Source organism: Rattus norvegicus, chromosome 3, assembly GCF_036323735.1.
Source record: "Rattus norvegicus strain BN/NHsdMcwi chromosome 3, GRCr8, whole genome shotgun sequence".
Lineage (NCBI taxonomy): Eukaryota > Metazoa > Chordata > Mammalia > Rodentia > Muridae > Rattus > Rattus norvegicus.
The window spans coordinates 164,480,119-164,494,847 of NC_086021.1; the positions used below are offsets into that span (position 1 = coordinate 164,480,119).

At 41.8% G+C, this 14,729-nt stretch overlaps 1 protein-coding gene across 3 annotated transcripts in view; it reads left to right on the top strand.

Moving 5' to 3' along the window:
• Window positions 1-14,729, top strand: part of Acss2 (acyl-CoA synthetase short-chain family member 2) — a 43,484-nt gene that overhangs the window by 15,995 nt on the left and 12,760 nt on the right. For all 3 annotated transcript variants that reach the window (XM_039105076.2, XM_006235321.5, NM_001107793.1), the window contains exons 3-7: window positions 13,193-13,284; window positions 13,477-13,580; window positions 13,801-13,873; window positions 14,142-14,217; window positions 14,379-14,493. In XM_039105076.2, coding sequence (XP_038961004.1) covers window positions 13,193-13,284; window positions 13,477-13,580; window positions 13,801-13,873; window positions 14,142-14,217; window positions 14,379-14,493 — 460 coding nt within the window. The remainder of the gene's footprint in view (window positions 1-13,192; window positions 13,285-13,476; window positions 13,581-13,800; window positions 13,874-14,141; window positions 14,218-14,378; window positions 14,494-14,729) is intronic.

Genomic DNA, 14,729 nt, shown 5'->3' on the forward strand with positions numbered 1-14,729 from the left:
GTTATAGACCGGCTGAGAGCACATCACCTAGGATATGTGAGGCATTCAACTACCTCCATAATAATGTTAGGTAGGGAGAGAAACTGGCGGTTTTTTAAAGCATAAGAGAAGGATGGTTGTGAAAGAGGGCAGAAAAGAGAATTCTCTCCAGATTTTCTAATAGGTGTTAGGAAAGATTACATATAGAAATTGAGGAACTAGAATTTTAATCTCTCTCTCTATATATATATATTTTGGCTGAGCGTTGCTGACGCACTAGTTGTAGCATTCAGGAACAGGAGCAGACAAATTTCTGTGAGTTTGAATTCTTTTAACCACACAGTTCTCGGGGCTTTAACACATTGATCTTCATCCTTAACCTTTTCCTGCTGGCTTTGGAAATCTCTCCCTTTAGAAAAGGTCATGTTATTTAGGAGGGAAATACCTGAGTAGATAGGCATTTAGAATACCCAGCTGCTGTGTCCAGTGTGATGACGACCAACCACAATTTAATTTATATTTAAAGTAAGATTAAATAAAATGAAAATTTCTGGTTTTTACTCACATTTTAAGTGTTTACTTGTCATACGTGGCTAATGGCTACTAAGCTGGATGGCACCACTTTAGGATAATGTAATGTTCTAGGGAACCCAAGGCCATCACTTCCTATTCCTGCGTCTTAGGGTTCTCATTTGTAAGAAAGAATGGTGGATATCCAAAGCTCCATTCTTTAACTTTCTGGGTGATTTATAATTCAATTTTGGAGATTTGTTCCCCTCCACCTTTCTGTTGGTCTTTCTTTTTATTTTTTAAGATGTATATATTTATTATAAGTACACTGTAGTTGTCTTCAGACACTCCAGAAGAGGGCATCAGATCCCATTACAGGTGGTTGTGAGCCACCATGTGGTTGCTGGAATTTGAACTCAGGACCTCTGGAAGAGCAATCAGGGCTCTTAGCCACTGAGCCGTCTCTCCAGGCCTCCGCTGGTCTCTCTGCTACAGTTAGAGCTGAAGTATACCCTAGGGAACATTAGGCTGCTAATTTGTCAAGTTATGTTGTTTCCATCTCCTACTCCCTTGGTAGAAAGGAAAAATGGCCTGAGGGTAATGCTTACTTCAGAGTTCCTTACATTTGTGCAACACTGTGTGTCATAGAACTCTTTCATATTGTTTCTTCATTTTATACTTTTGAAGTATTTTTTTTTAGTATTTTTGTTTTGTTTTTCAAGACAGAGTTTCTCTGTCTAGTAGCTTTTGCTGTCATGGAATTCACTCTGTAGACCAGGCTAGACTCTAACTTACAGAGATCTGCCTGGCTCTGACTCCTGAGTGCTGGGATTAAAGACACGCACTATCATGCCCAGCTTGAAGTATTCTTCTTCTGCCAGGCATGTAACGGTATGCATGCAATCTCATAAGCCCCCAGGTTGAGGAGAGCTTGGGTTACAAAGTGAGACCTGGGGTTGGAGAGATGGCCCTGCTCTTCCAGAGGTCCTGAGTTCAAATCCCAGCAACCACATGGTGGCTCACAACCATCTGTCATGGGATCTGATGCCCTCTTCGGGTGCGTCTGAAGACAGTGACAGTGCACTTATGTATAATAAATAAATCTTTAACAAAGTGAGACCTGGTTTCAGAAGACCAAGGCTTAGAGTTGTAATTCAGTTCTAGATCCGAACATGTACAAGGCCCTGAGTTTGACCACCAATATGGTAAAACTAAAAAAGTAGTTGAAAGGCCTTACAGTTAATCTTCAAGAATATAAATTATATGAGGAATTTGTAAAATGAAAAGTCCAGCATTGGTGTGATAGCACACACCTATAATCCTGGCATTCATTGAAGAATTACCAGGAGTTTGAAGCCACATTAACTGCATAAGCAAGACTCTGTCTCAAAAGCCAAAATCAAAAAACGCCAATGCCACATTCTCTGGAGAATGATCTAATATAAATTAGTGGCTAGAGTTGTCCCGGGCAAACTGAACAATCCTATTCTTGACCCTTCAGTGTGTGTTTGGGGTGTTTCTTAGAATCTATACTACTAGCATTATTTGAGCATACTTTCAGAAATACTGATTTTGTTTGGTTCTCATGACAGAACCTGCTTTTCATTATCTCTGCAAATCTCAGTTCTACACGACCTCAGAGTCAGCGATCTCCTAACAGCATAGTCTGTCTTCCGATACCTCTGACAGTCAGAAAGGCTTTCTTTATATCAAGCTCTCCAAAGAGATCGAACTGTTCCACTTCTAGTCTCATAGTGCTGTCCTGCTTTGTTCCAGTAAAAATCTTTCATATTTATTAACTCATTCAGAAAAATATATTGAGTACCTACTATGAACAAGTCTCTGTGGGAATTTAGCAGTGAACAAGACCGTTTGGCCTGTACCTCAGGAGCTATCGTCTGTTGTGCTGGGGAAGCAGACAGCTTTCTCTCAGCTGTGTGTGTGTGTGTGTGTGTGTGTGTGTGTGTTTCTATGGTGTGTCCGTATTTGTATGTGTCCAGGTGTATATGGAGGCAAGAGGTCAACACTGTGTGTCTTTCCCTGTTGCTATTTTAGTGTCAGAGACAGGGTCACTCACTGAAACTGGAGCTCACCAAGTCAGACAATTCAGTAAGACTAGCTGGCTAACAGTCCCAGAAGTCTTCATTCTCACCAGCACTGGTATTTCAGGAGCATGCTGCTGCACCCAAATATTTCAGGGGAGCTGGGGACCCAAACGTGGAAGATAGTAAATGAGCATGGGCGTTCTGTCCTTAAGAAGGCTGGTGCCGTTGGAGCCCTAGAAAGGACATTGAGAGAACAGCACAAGGGGAAGAGGCCCAGTATGGCACTTTGGTTTTTCTTCCTTATATAACAGAATCAAGTGATGATTTTTAGACAGAAGGCTGTGTGGTCTGATTGATGGTTTTAATCGAGCATTCTGAATGATGTGTACATTCAAAGGGGGAAGAGTGAAGTGAGAAGTCAGTTTGCAGGCCATTGTGATCATCCAGGCAATAAATAAAGTGGCTATAGCTAGGTGAAGGTCGGGTGGTGGTGAAGAGAGCGAATGCACCCCTCAACAGCTTCTTTTATTTTACCCAGAAAAACATCTAGCTAGTGCTCCTCTCATAACAGGTTTGACTTCTTACCAAGTGTTTGTTCTTTGCACAGCCTGGCTCACTAGGGTAGAACATCCCCCCAACTGGTTCTACGAATAAATCAAATTTCCCATTTATCTTTTATTGGAAGGCAAAGTATAGAAGATCTTAGTGCATGCTGGGTAAGTGCCCAGGCCTACCTCCCATGTACTTTCCAGTCCTTTGGTCCTATTTTATGCTTTCCTTGTAGTTTTGAGAAATTAAAATCATCAATCTGATGCTGATCTTTCTAGAAGAAAGAGAGGATCTCTAGTCTTCTCTTTTAATCACATATCAGTCTCCCAATGATTTGACCATGACCTTGAACACCCTATTATGCTGGCCTTATTGGAAGAGGCAGAGAAAGAACATGAATAGGAAAAGCTAGACCCATATAAGTGCAGTAGAAGGTTGTATGTGTCATGGTGTCACAAGGAAAATGAGGTGAAAGGCACTGGAAGGGTGAAAGAATCTTCAGTTGTGGCAGTGAGTGGAGGAAAAGGGGAGCTAGGAATGATTCCTTTGAGGATGTTCCTTGTGAAGGATAGGAGTGTTTGTCCATGAGATGGTCAGTGATAGCTCACTGAACAGACAATGTTTCCAGTAATCCCAGCACTTGGGAGACTAAGGTAGGACCGCTGTGAGTTTGAGGCTAGCCTAGGCTACATAATGAGTTCTACTCCAGCTTGGATACAAAATGAGGTCCAGTCAAAATAAATAAAAGAAGCCAACATTTCATCAGTGATTCAAAGATAAAGATTAGGCCTTGTGGTCAACTGGGGAAACAGTGTGCTACAAGTAGAGGACAAGGATTCTGGGATTTATTGTTTTTGACCAGCACTAAGACAGCCAAGTGTATGAAGCAAAGGAAAGATAAGGGGCTAAATAGACAGGGAGTAGATCATGTAAGAATTAGTAGAATTGGAAGGACTTGGACTTTGACTCAAAACTATGAGAACCACCCTGAATGTTTTGAGCAAAGGAGTAACACCCCTGACTTACATAGCAGTGGTTTTGACAAGGACAATAAAAATAATTATGAAAACATTGTGTATGTGCAGCTCTGCACGTGCCTGAGGAGATGAATGAGGTGTTGGCTCCCTGAAGCTGGAGTTCTAGACCGCTGTGAGCCACCTGATGTGGGTGCTGGGAATGGAACTTTGATTCTTTGCAAGAACAATGTGTATTCTTAACCACTGAACCTGTGTGTGTGTGTGTGTGTGTGTGTGTGTGTGTGTGTGTAATTATTGAGGGGGGTTGAGACAGGGTTTCCCTGGGCAAGCCCTGGCTGTCCTAGAACTCACCTAGTAAACCAGGCTAGCCTCAAACTCAGAGATCCACCTGCCTCTGCCTCCAAGTGCTGGGATTAAAGGCATGCCACCACCTAGCCTACATATTTTTGTAACTAACAGTGGATTAGTTGGAGGGTGTACATGAGGGCTATTTTAGAAAAACTCTGGAAAAGATCCCCCAGAGGAGGAACTTGAGAAGGACCATGTATTCTGTTATCTCTCTAGTCACATGGCCTTCAGGTAGAGGACAGCTTTACTGCAGGTGAATTTCCTGATCAGTAATCTGTCAGTTAAATCTCTCATTAATAGTTCTGTTTGGTTTCCAGTGTTTTAAACTTTTGAAAATTAGTTATTGGTACTTAAAATTTTAGATTCCACCTTTAAGGAATGGCAACACTGAACAATCGAACAAAAATTGACTTAACTGGTTTAAGTACTGATACTAGATGAGTTAAGTTTAGGTACTAGATGGGTTCTTTTGCCAAAACATGTATTGTGGTTTCTAGTTGATTCCTCTATTGTTACCCCTAAACTGAGGCTAAATATAATTCTACACAGATAGTTGCTGTCACATAAAAAACCTAAGAGAAAGGAAAACAATTTTCTGTTTCTGTCAAAACTTTCAGTTATGTGACCTAAATCACTCATTTACCTGGACATGATTAATTATTTTCCTGTTGTGCTAAGAGTTGAACACAGGACCTTGTAAATGCTTGAAGAATGCTCTGTCACTGAGCTACATCTCAAACCCAGTTCCTGTTAATTTTTGATTTTGAAATTCCCAGTGTGGAAGCAAGAGGACTGGACTCTGAGTCCTTGTACCTGGTTTTTGTTTGTTTGTTTGTTTGTTTTTGGTGGCTTTTTGAACTTGTTTTGTTGTTGTTGTTTTGCAGACCCCGCTTTGATCCCAATCATAACTAATAGTCTTTTAAGCCTCAAAAGTAGACCAAATTAATTGTTCTATAAGAGTTTAAAGATGCTAGTGGGCTTTGTATCTTGAGAAGGCCAATTCTCATTCCCTTCCCCCTTCTGACCAGCTAGGGTCCCCAGCCTGGTGTCTGTGACAGAGAAAGAAGACACTGGAATGAGTAATGTACCTATATCAATAATGTATAGCTTGTGTCATAGCCAAGGAGAGGAACACACACTTGTGTATGTGGGTTCAAAAAGGCTGTGAACATATGAGCTGTACACATCAGTTCCCATTCGTCATCTGTGTTCCAAAGCTTATTCTCAGTGCTAGGGATATAGCAGTGAACAAGACAGGGTAGGTCTTTGCTATAATGAAGCCTATATTCCAATAAAGTACACGAATAATAACCCTGGCCGGTCAGAAGGGGGAAAGGAGTGAGAATTGGCCTTCTCAAGATACAAAGCCACTAGGATCTTTGAACTCTGGACAGAACAATTAATTTGGTCTACTTCTGAGGTTTAAAGAGACTGTTAGTTATGATTGGGATCAATGGGAGATTATTTCAAGTTTTATGAAAAAATAAAAAAAATGATTGGATGAAAAGTTTCTAAAAAAGGCAAGCTGTGCCCGCAGGGGGGTTTGTAAATGGACTTTCAGGCAGACCTGTTTGAATTCTGGGTACGTATATTCATGCTTCTTTGTGTTTGTGTATGTACCAGGTGGCTGTTGTGACTAGTGTTTCTATATTACTGTATATGGTTTTATGCAAATGTATATACAAAGATGAGCTGGTACGTGGTACACACTGGGGATTCATGCATGAGGACACACATGTCAGCATCCGTGGAGATGTTTTGAAGTTTCTGTAGCATTTGTTTGTGGGCAGCTTTTCTGCTTCAGGCATTCAGGGCCATTTGCCAGCTCCCTCTGTCCTTGTTCCGTCCCGTTTTAGAAAGCTTGCTATGCTTGGCTTCTCTCAGCCCTAGGAGGACTGAAGCCAAGAAGATAGCAACTGACTCATCAAGCCAGAAGCTGGACAGAAGCTAATAATTTCTGAGTAACTTCTCTCAGTAAGAAAAGGCCTGGCATCCTCGCCTGTCCATGTCCCTTACACTGTGATGAAATAGTCCTGACTTGAAATCAGAAGATCTGACGATCTATTCTTGGCTCTGTCACTTTTTACTGTGTGACCTTGGCTGGCTAGTTCTCTCTAGGTTTCAGTTTCTCCTTCATAAGTACTCTGGATAGTAAAGGGGGAGGAAGCACAGATGGCTTGTTGGGGTTATTATATAGTGTTGCATCTGAAAACGGAAGAGGATCATTTTGAGTACAAGCAACGACAGAGCTGGGCAGATGGCTCAGTGGGTAAAGGAGCTTGTCGCCAAGCCTGATGACCTGGGACCTACATGATAGTATTGAGTCATCAACTCCTCTAGGTTGTGCTCTGACCTCCACACATACACCATAGTATAGCCCTCTCCAAACCAACACACACAACCATGTAAAATGGAATTTAAAATGTGGAGGTAGGCATGAGCTTTGTATAAGGAAAGCCAGAAAGAATACACTTAGGATAAAATGTAAACTTACCACTCCTATAAGGCCCTACCTGATTTGGCTGATGCCTAGCTCTCGTTTTCATCTGTTACCCACTGTATTCCAGCCACACTGAGTTCCATTCTGTTCTTTGAGTAGGCCGCAATACCTTTCTGTTTGATGCTTTCTATGTGCAGAATATTGGTTCCAGGAGTTGACATGGTTACCTATTTCTTACTGAGGTCTAAGCTGAGATAGCACTTCTCCAGGCCTTCCCTAGACTCTTATCTAAAGTGGTCATCTCGGGGCTGGGGATTTAGCTCAGTGGTAGAGCGCTTACCTAGGAAGCGCAAGGCCCTGGGTTCGGTCCCCAGCTCCGAAAAAAAGAACCCAAAAAAAAAAAAAAATAAAGTGGTCATCTCTTAATAGTGACCAAGATATAAAATTCACGTATCTTTTGGCCCTAAAATTGTATTTCTAGTAATTCACTCTATGGATATATTTGCAAATGACATGAATAAAGATGGCTATTGAAGCATTACTTGTTAAATTAATCATAACATACAAATAGCAAATAAAGAGCATGAAACCATTCTTGATAGAGAATGGCAGTAAACCATATGTATACATTTTTACAAAGCAAGCTGATTGAGTTATACATGTAATATTTGTTCAGTTTATTTCATAAATATAATAACTAGAGGCTAAAGCTATACTTCAATGGTAGAACACTTGCCTAGCATGCCTGAGACTCTGGTTTACATTCCTATCAACACACACACACACACACACACACACACACACACACACACACACACACACGACTACCCAACTTGTTGTTTATGATGGCACATGCCTATTATAGGAGCCCTTGGGAAGCTCTGACAAGAAGATTGTGATATTGAGGCAACCCTGGGCTATACAGGTTTACAGTTTCAAAAAGAAGCAATGATTAAAATTCTATCATTTGCATAGAAAATTAGAATATGTAAGAATACATTACGTAGACATCTTTGTCCAACAACTGTGTCCCTTTAGTAGAGCACCTTTTCCTAAACCTTAAAGTCTAACATCTTAAGTTCAATTTTTAAGGTTCTGTCTCCATTAGTATCCTAAGGATCTTATGAATGATGCTAAAAGAATAGACATCCTTTGAAGTCATTATTTTGGTCACTCCATACAAGCTGTCCGCACTAAGAGTAGCCTTATCTACACATTGTCTATAGAAAGTTATACAAAGTTTCAGTAACAGTGGTTGTCAGCTGTTGGGGATTGGGAGATATGATTGGGAGGGACACTTGAGGTACATACTTCTTTAGGCAATATTTATGTTACTTGGGGCTGGAGAGATGGCTCAGCGGTTAAGAGCACTGACTGCTCTTCCAGAGGTCTGGAGTTCAATTCCCAGCAACCACATGGTGGCTTACAACCATCTGTAATGGGATCCAATGCCTTCTGGTGTGTAATAAATCTTTAAAAAAATGTTACTTATTAAAATCATTAAATAACAGAGGGAAGTGAGAAAAGTATTCTTAAATCTAAATTTTCACATGTAATTATGGTACTTCCTTTGTATGTGTTTGTTGTTGTTGAAACAAGGTCTCATTTTTTTTAGCTCAGGCTGACCTCAAACATTTGGTAATCCTCCAGCCTCAACCTTCTGAGTTTTAGGATTACAGGAATATGTCATTGTGCCCAGATAAAATTGTGTATTTAAAAGATATTTTTCCTTGTCATTCAGTTTTCTATCACTATTTTACTGCTTATAATACTTATCATAACTTAAAATTATCTTGGTTTAATTGTTGATTGTCTATTACCTACAATATCATTAGCATACAAGCTCCACAAAGTCAGGAATATTGTACATCAGTGTCTTGTTCTGCACATGTGTATGGCGTGTGATAGTTGTTGAATAAGTAAAGAAAGAATGACAAAAAGCAAACAAACAAACAAAAGCCATACCTAGGGAGTCAGGAGATAGAAACTATGTTATAGAAAGTGGGTGACATTTTCATTGCTGATGTTACTGAGTTGAAAATTATGTACAAACCTTTAATCCCAGAACTGGAAAAGCAAAGGAGATGGATCTCTGTGAGTTTAATTCTAGCCTGCGTGGTCTATATAGTGAGTAATAGGCCAGGCAAACCTGCATAGTGAGACCCTGTCTCAAAAAGAAAAGAAAATTATTTTATTCATTTTTTTATTTAATTTATTTACTCACAGGTAAGATCTCATTTAGCTCAGGTTGGCCTGTAAACCACTGTGTAGCCAAGGATGATGCTGATCTTCTGATCCTTATGCCTCTACCATTTGAGCACTAGGATTATGAGCATTTGCCGCCTACCCATTTTATGCATTGCTGGAGATTGACCCCTGGGGCTTCATGCATGTTGGGCAAGCATGCTACCAACTGACTATATTCCCAGCCCCACCGAGTGTTGTATTTTTAAAGATGTTACCTCTAGAATTAAAAAGTAAGTACATTCATTTCAGAGATTGTTTTATTTTTATAGTAAAAGTAATTTAGGACTGGAGAGATGGCTCAGTGGTTAAGAGCGCTGACTGCCCTGCCAGAGGTCCTGAGTTTAAGTCCCAGCAACCACATGGTGGCTCACAACCATCTGTAATGTGATCCGATGCCCTCTTCTGGTGTGTCTGAAGACAGCTACAGTGTACTCATATACATTAAATAAATAAATAAATCTATAAATCTTTTTAAAAGTTATTTGTTTGTTTATTGGCTAAAGGGTTTTAGTAAAATGGCATAGCATGTAAAAGTGCCTGTCACTAACCTGATAACCTGAATTTGATCCCCAGAACCCAAACAGGGTAGGAAGAAATCTCTGATTAAGATCTCTGATTAACACTTTCTGTTCAGTCATCAGAAAAATAAAGATTTATAAAAACTAATCATGTTCTGTGAAATCAAAGTAATAAGAACTATTTCAGCCTGGGATTATCCTGTCCAAGGAAAAGGGAGATGGCGAAACAGCGTGTGAGGCAGGTGTGAAGGCCGCACCTGCAATCCATTCTTTGCAGTCAGGAGGCAGACAGGAGAATGGGAAGTCTGAAGCCAGTGTGGTCTGCATAGTGAGACCCTATACCAAGACAAACAAAGGGAAGAGGGAGAGGAGGAGGGAAGAGAAAAGAGCCAGTAAGATAGCTAAGAGGCTATCGGTTAGCAGTGCTTCCTGAGACCTGAATGCAAGTCCTGGTCCCATATAAAGAGCCAGATGTGGTAATGGACACCTGTAATCCCAGCAGTCCTGAGTGAGATGGGAGACAGATAGGAGAACTGCCTAGGAGCTATTGAACCAGCTAGCCTGGAGTGCACAGCACAGCAGAAACAAAAGATCCTGCTTCAGCAGGGTGAAAGGCAAGAACCAACTCTGACCTCTACATGAGCACCATGGAATGTGTGTGTCCACACACAAGTAAATACATGAATATTAAAAAGAAAAAGAAAAACCCACCAATAAAAAACAGGACAAAGCTCTTTCTACCATCTTGGCACATGTTGAGGCCTGCTAGAAATAGGATTATTCCTCCTCCTCCTCTTCTTCCTCCTCCTCCTCCTCTTCTTCTTCCTCCTCCTCCTCTTCCTCCTCCTCCTCCTTCTCCTTTTCCTCCTCCTTCTCTTCCTTCTTCCTCTCCCTCTTCCTCTTCCTCTTCTTACTCTTCTTCCTCCTTCCTCCTCCTCTCCCTCTCCCTATTTCTCTTCCCCATCTTCCTCCCCCTCTTCCTTCTTCTTCCCCTCCCCTCCTTCTCCTTCTCCTACTCCTCCATCTCCCTCTTCCTCCTCTTCCTTCTCCCTCCCACCTCCTTTTTTCTTTCAGGACTGGGTTTCTCTGTGCAGCCCTGACTGTTCTGAAACTCACTATGTAGACCAGGCTGGCCTCACACTAGTAGAGGTCTACCTGCCTCTGCCTTGCAAGTGCTAGGATTAAAAGCTCTTGCCCAGGGGCTGGGGATTTAGCTCAGTGGTAGAGCGCTTACCTAGGAAGCGCAAGGCCCTGGGTTCAGTCCCCAGCCCTGGGTTCGGTCCCCAGCTTGCCCATCTTATGGGAACAGAACTTCTAAAAGGCAAATATGTCTGGAATACTATGGGACAAGGACATTTTTGCTAGCTATAACCAAGGTGTCTAGAACCAAAGAAAGCACTCAGCTCTTCTTAAAATCAATTATAGTTATGCTTGAGATAAAACTGAGCTCTGTCTAGGCAAGAGTTGTGCTTATTTGTGTGTATAAAGCAAGACACAACAAAATTACTCCTGAAGACAAACTGAATAGCACCAGAGAACTCTGGAGAAAGTTGAGGCTCATGGAAACAATGGCGTGGTTTGTGCCAAATTCCAAAGCAACTTTCCTACAAAGGTCACTGGTCACAGAGTATGTATGATGCTGTACCCCTCACAGATGTAAATAAATAAAATGGGTTTGTGCCTTTCTTTAAAAGGGGGGAGGGGACAAGATAATCAAACTGTATTTATAAAGACTTATGTGTAGCACATGATTTCCTTGAATTTAAGATCTAGCCTTCATTTCCTGAGTGTTGGGACAAGAGATGCACTCCACCATGCCTGGTTTCATTAGTTGTCTTTTTTTAAAAAGTGACTCTTTGTTCCCCACTGCCCCCACAACCCACATTTTCTGATCCTTGGATTGTCAAGGGCCTGTCACATGCTGGGCAAGTGTTGTACCACAGAGCCATGTCCTCAAGTCCAAAGGTAGTGATTTTCAAACTTTTGTCCCAGCTGTAACAGGGTTGTGCTTCAGTCGGTAGCTCACAGCCATGCTCATGCAGATGTTAAACTCAGTGGTCACAAAACAGAAGTAGATGACATAAAAACGGGAAGGGAATTAATAGGAAAGAAAGGGTCAATATTGGTAGGAGGGGTGAATGTGGTCATAATGTATTTTGTACCTATTCAAATTGTCAAAGAACAAGTGCGTGTATGTGTGTGTGTGTGCATGTGCACACACACGTGTATGCATACACAAATAGATTTTGTATTCTGATTCAGTAGGTCTGAGTTGAAGTCTAGGAATCTATATTCAAACAAATTCCTTAGGTAACAGGGCTCGGGCAATGTGAAGACCCTATTCTAAATAACAATATAATTTCTTTTCCCCACTTAATTTTTTTCTATAGTAGCTCAGTCTGGCCTCAAGTTTGGGATTCTGCTTTAGCCTACTTAGTGGTGGGCTTACAGGCATACACCACCATATCTAAATACTACAGCAGTTTCCCCATTTTTTTTTTGAGAAAGGTATCATGTAGTCCAGACTGGCCTCTACACTCCAAGTAGCCAAAGATGACTTTGAATGCTTGATCCTCCTGCCTTCACTTCTTAAGTATTGAGAATGAAGATGACTGCCATCATACTTCTATCTATTATCTATCAATCAATCAATCTCATCTATCAATCTATCTTCTATCTATCTATCTATCTATCTATCTATCATCTATCATCTATCTATCAATCATCTATCAATCTATTATCCATCCACCTATCTATCTATCTATCTATCTATCTATCTATCTATCTATCTATCTATCCGACAGGATTTCACACTCCTGACTGGCCTGGAACTTACTATGGAACCCAGACTGGCCTTGAACTTGAGACAGTTCACTTGAGAACTTCCTTAGTCTCCTGGGATATTACTGGATATTACCCCTGATATTACAGGAGTGAGTCTCTATCCAATGTTTTGATTCAGTCTTGATACTTTGCAAAAGTTCTATCTTGCTGGACAGGTGACACATCTTTAGTCCAAGAGGCAGAGGCAGGCAGTGAGGGTTCCAGACATTAGACTCTGACTCAGCATTAGCAACAACAACAAGGTGCATTTGCTGTGTGCTTTCTCTTTAATGCAACCCTAGGATAAAAGAGAAGAGATTCAGAGATAGATAATACTCTTTAAATCTCATAAAATTTGTATATAAAATATGTTGAGAGGCCATGGTGTCAATCCAATCAGCTCATGGTGTGGTATCAGGAGAAACTGGCTGCTCCTCTACAGGACCTGGGTTTGAACTCCTAGCATTCACATAACAACTTATAATCATCTGTAACTTCAGTGCCAGGAGATCCAATGCCTCTGGTGGTAACAGGCATGCAAGGTGGTACACATTCATACATTCAGAGAAAATAGTCATACATATAAAATTTAAAAATTAGTTAATTATAATTTTTTAGGAAGATGTAGCAGAAAAGGTACTGACAGGAGAGTGTCAGGCATTGGTATGAGCAGATGGAATTTTGTGACTGCTCCTGTCTTATTTATAAGTGAATAAGATGCATCTCTTGTTACTGATCCTTTCTGGTGTATTTCAGGGAGGGCAATGAGCCAGGGGAGACCACCAAGATCACATACCGTGAACTCCTGGTCCAGGTGTGTCAGTTCAGCAATGTTCTCCGTAAACAGGGTGAGTATGGGTATGGGAGAGGAACTAGAGGACCTAACCCTGAAGTATCTGGGGAATTGACGAGAAAGGACAAGAAATGGAAGGAATCTGGTAACAGGAACAGGAAAAGTTAGCTAGGAGGGGCCATCTGAGAGGGAGGGAGCAAGGAAAACAAGAAAGGCCCATGGTCTCTGCTCTGTCCTTTTCCTACAGGTGTTCAGAAGGGTGACCGAGTGGCCATCTACATGCCTATGATCTTGGAGCTTGTGGTGGCTATGCTGGCATGTGCTCGCCTTGGAGCTTTGCACTCCATTGTGGTAGGAGCTTGGGCTGGTGAAAGGAACCAAGGGCGAGGGCCAGGGTTGTAGAGAAGGAAATTAGACCTGGATGGTGAAGGATCATAAATATAGGTCCAAATCAGTTATTCAGTACCTTCTGGAACCCTGTTTTGGAGATGCTAAATTTCATTAGCACCTCCTTTCTCTGATCACTCAATCGTAGTCCTCCTCTTCCCCTCAGTTTTTTTCCCTTCCCTAGTTTGCAGGCTTCTCTGCAGAGTCTCTCTGTGAACGGATCTTGGATTCCAGCTGCTGCCTGCTCATTACTACAGGTGACTTAATTCTTTCACCCCTTCTCCAGATCCTCCTACACCTCAAGTTTGCTCTCCAGTCTGCTTGTTGATTTGGGGCTACTTGGAATGGAGGGCAGGGACTGCTTGCCTGCCTTGTCCTCATCCTACCTCAGTTGACTATATGTCAGCCCAAATCATCTGGGAGAACCAGAGTCAAGAGGTTTATTCAGGAAGGACCCTGTGGCTGTTGGGCCCACTAGGGAGCATGGTGTGTACTAAGGCCTGGAATGTTTATTGCTCCCCAAAGATGCCTTCTACAGGGGGGAAAAACTTGTGAACCTGAAGGAGCTGGCTGATGAGTCCTTGGAGAAGTGCCGAGAGAAGTAAGTTTCCTGACCTACTGGCTACTAACCTGGTTAGCAGGATCTTTCTCCACTGCCAGCTTCCCTTTGTCCTTGCTATATACTGCTAGAGGGGCATGGGTGCATCTTGTCAACTTCTTCTAGCCAACCAGGCCAATACTTCAGTGGTTTCTTTTCTCCAGGGGTTTCCCAGTGAGATGCTGCATTGTGGTCAAACATCTGGGGCGGGCAGAGCTGGGCATGAATGACTCCCCCAGCCAGTCCCCACCCGTTAAGAGGCCATGTCCAGATGTCCAGGTGAGTCTGATGCTACTGTACTCTCTTTTGGGCTCTAATTCCCTTTCTTCCTATCCGAGAATTTCCTCCCCCACCCCTTTTGCCTCTTCATCATAATGCTGAGATCTAGGAACAGTTCCAGGAAAGCTTCCTCTAGTAGAGCTGGCTGAGAGCAGGGGATTTTGACCTTCAATATGGGTAGAGAAGCCCTTGGGCTTTAGGAATTTAGCCTGAAAAACTGTGAATGTTGATAGGCA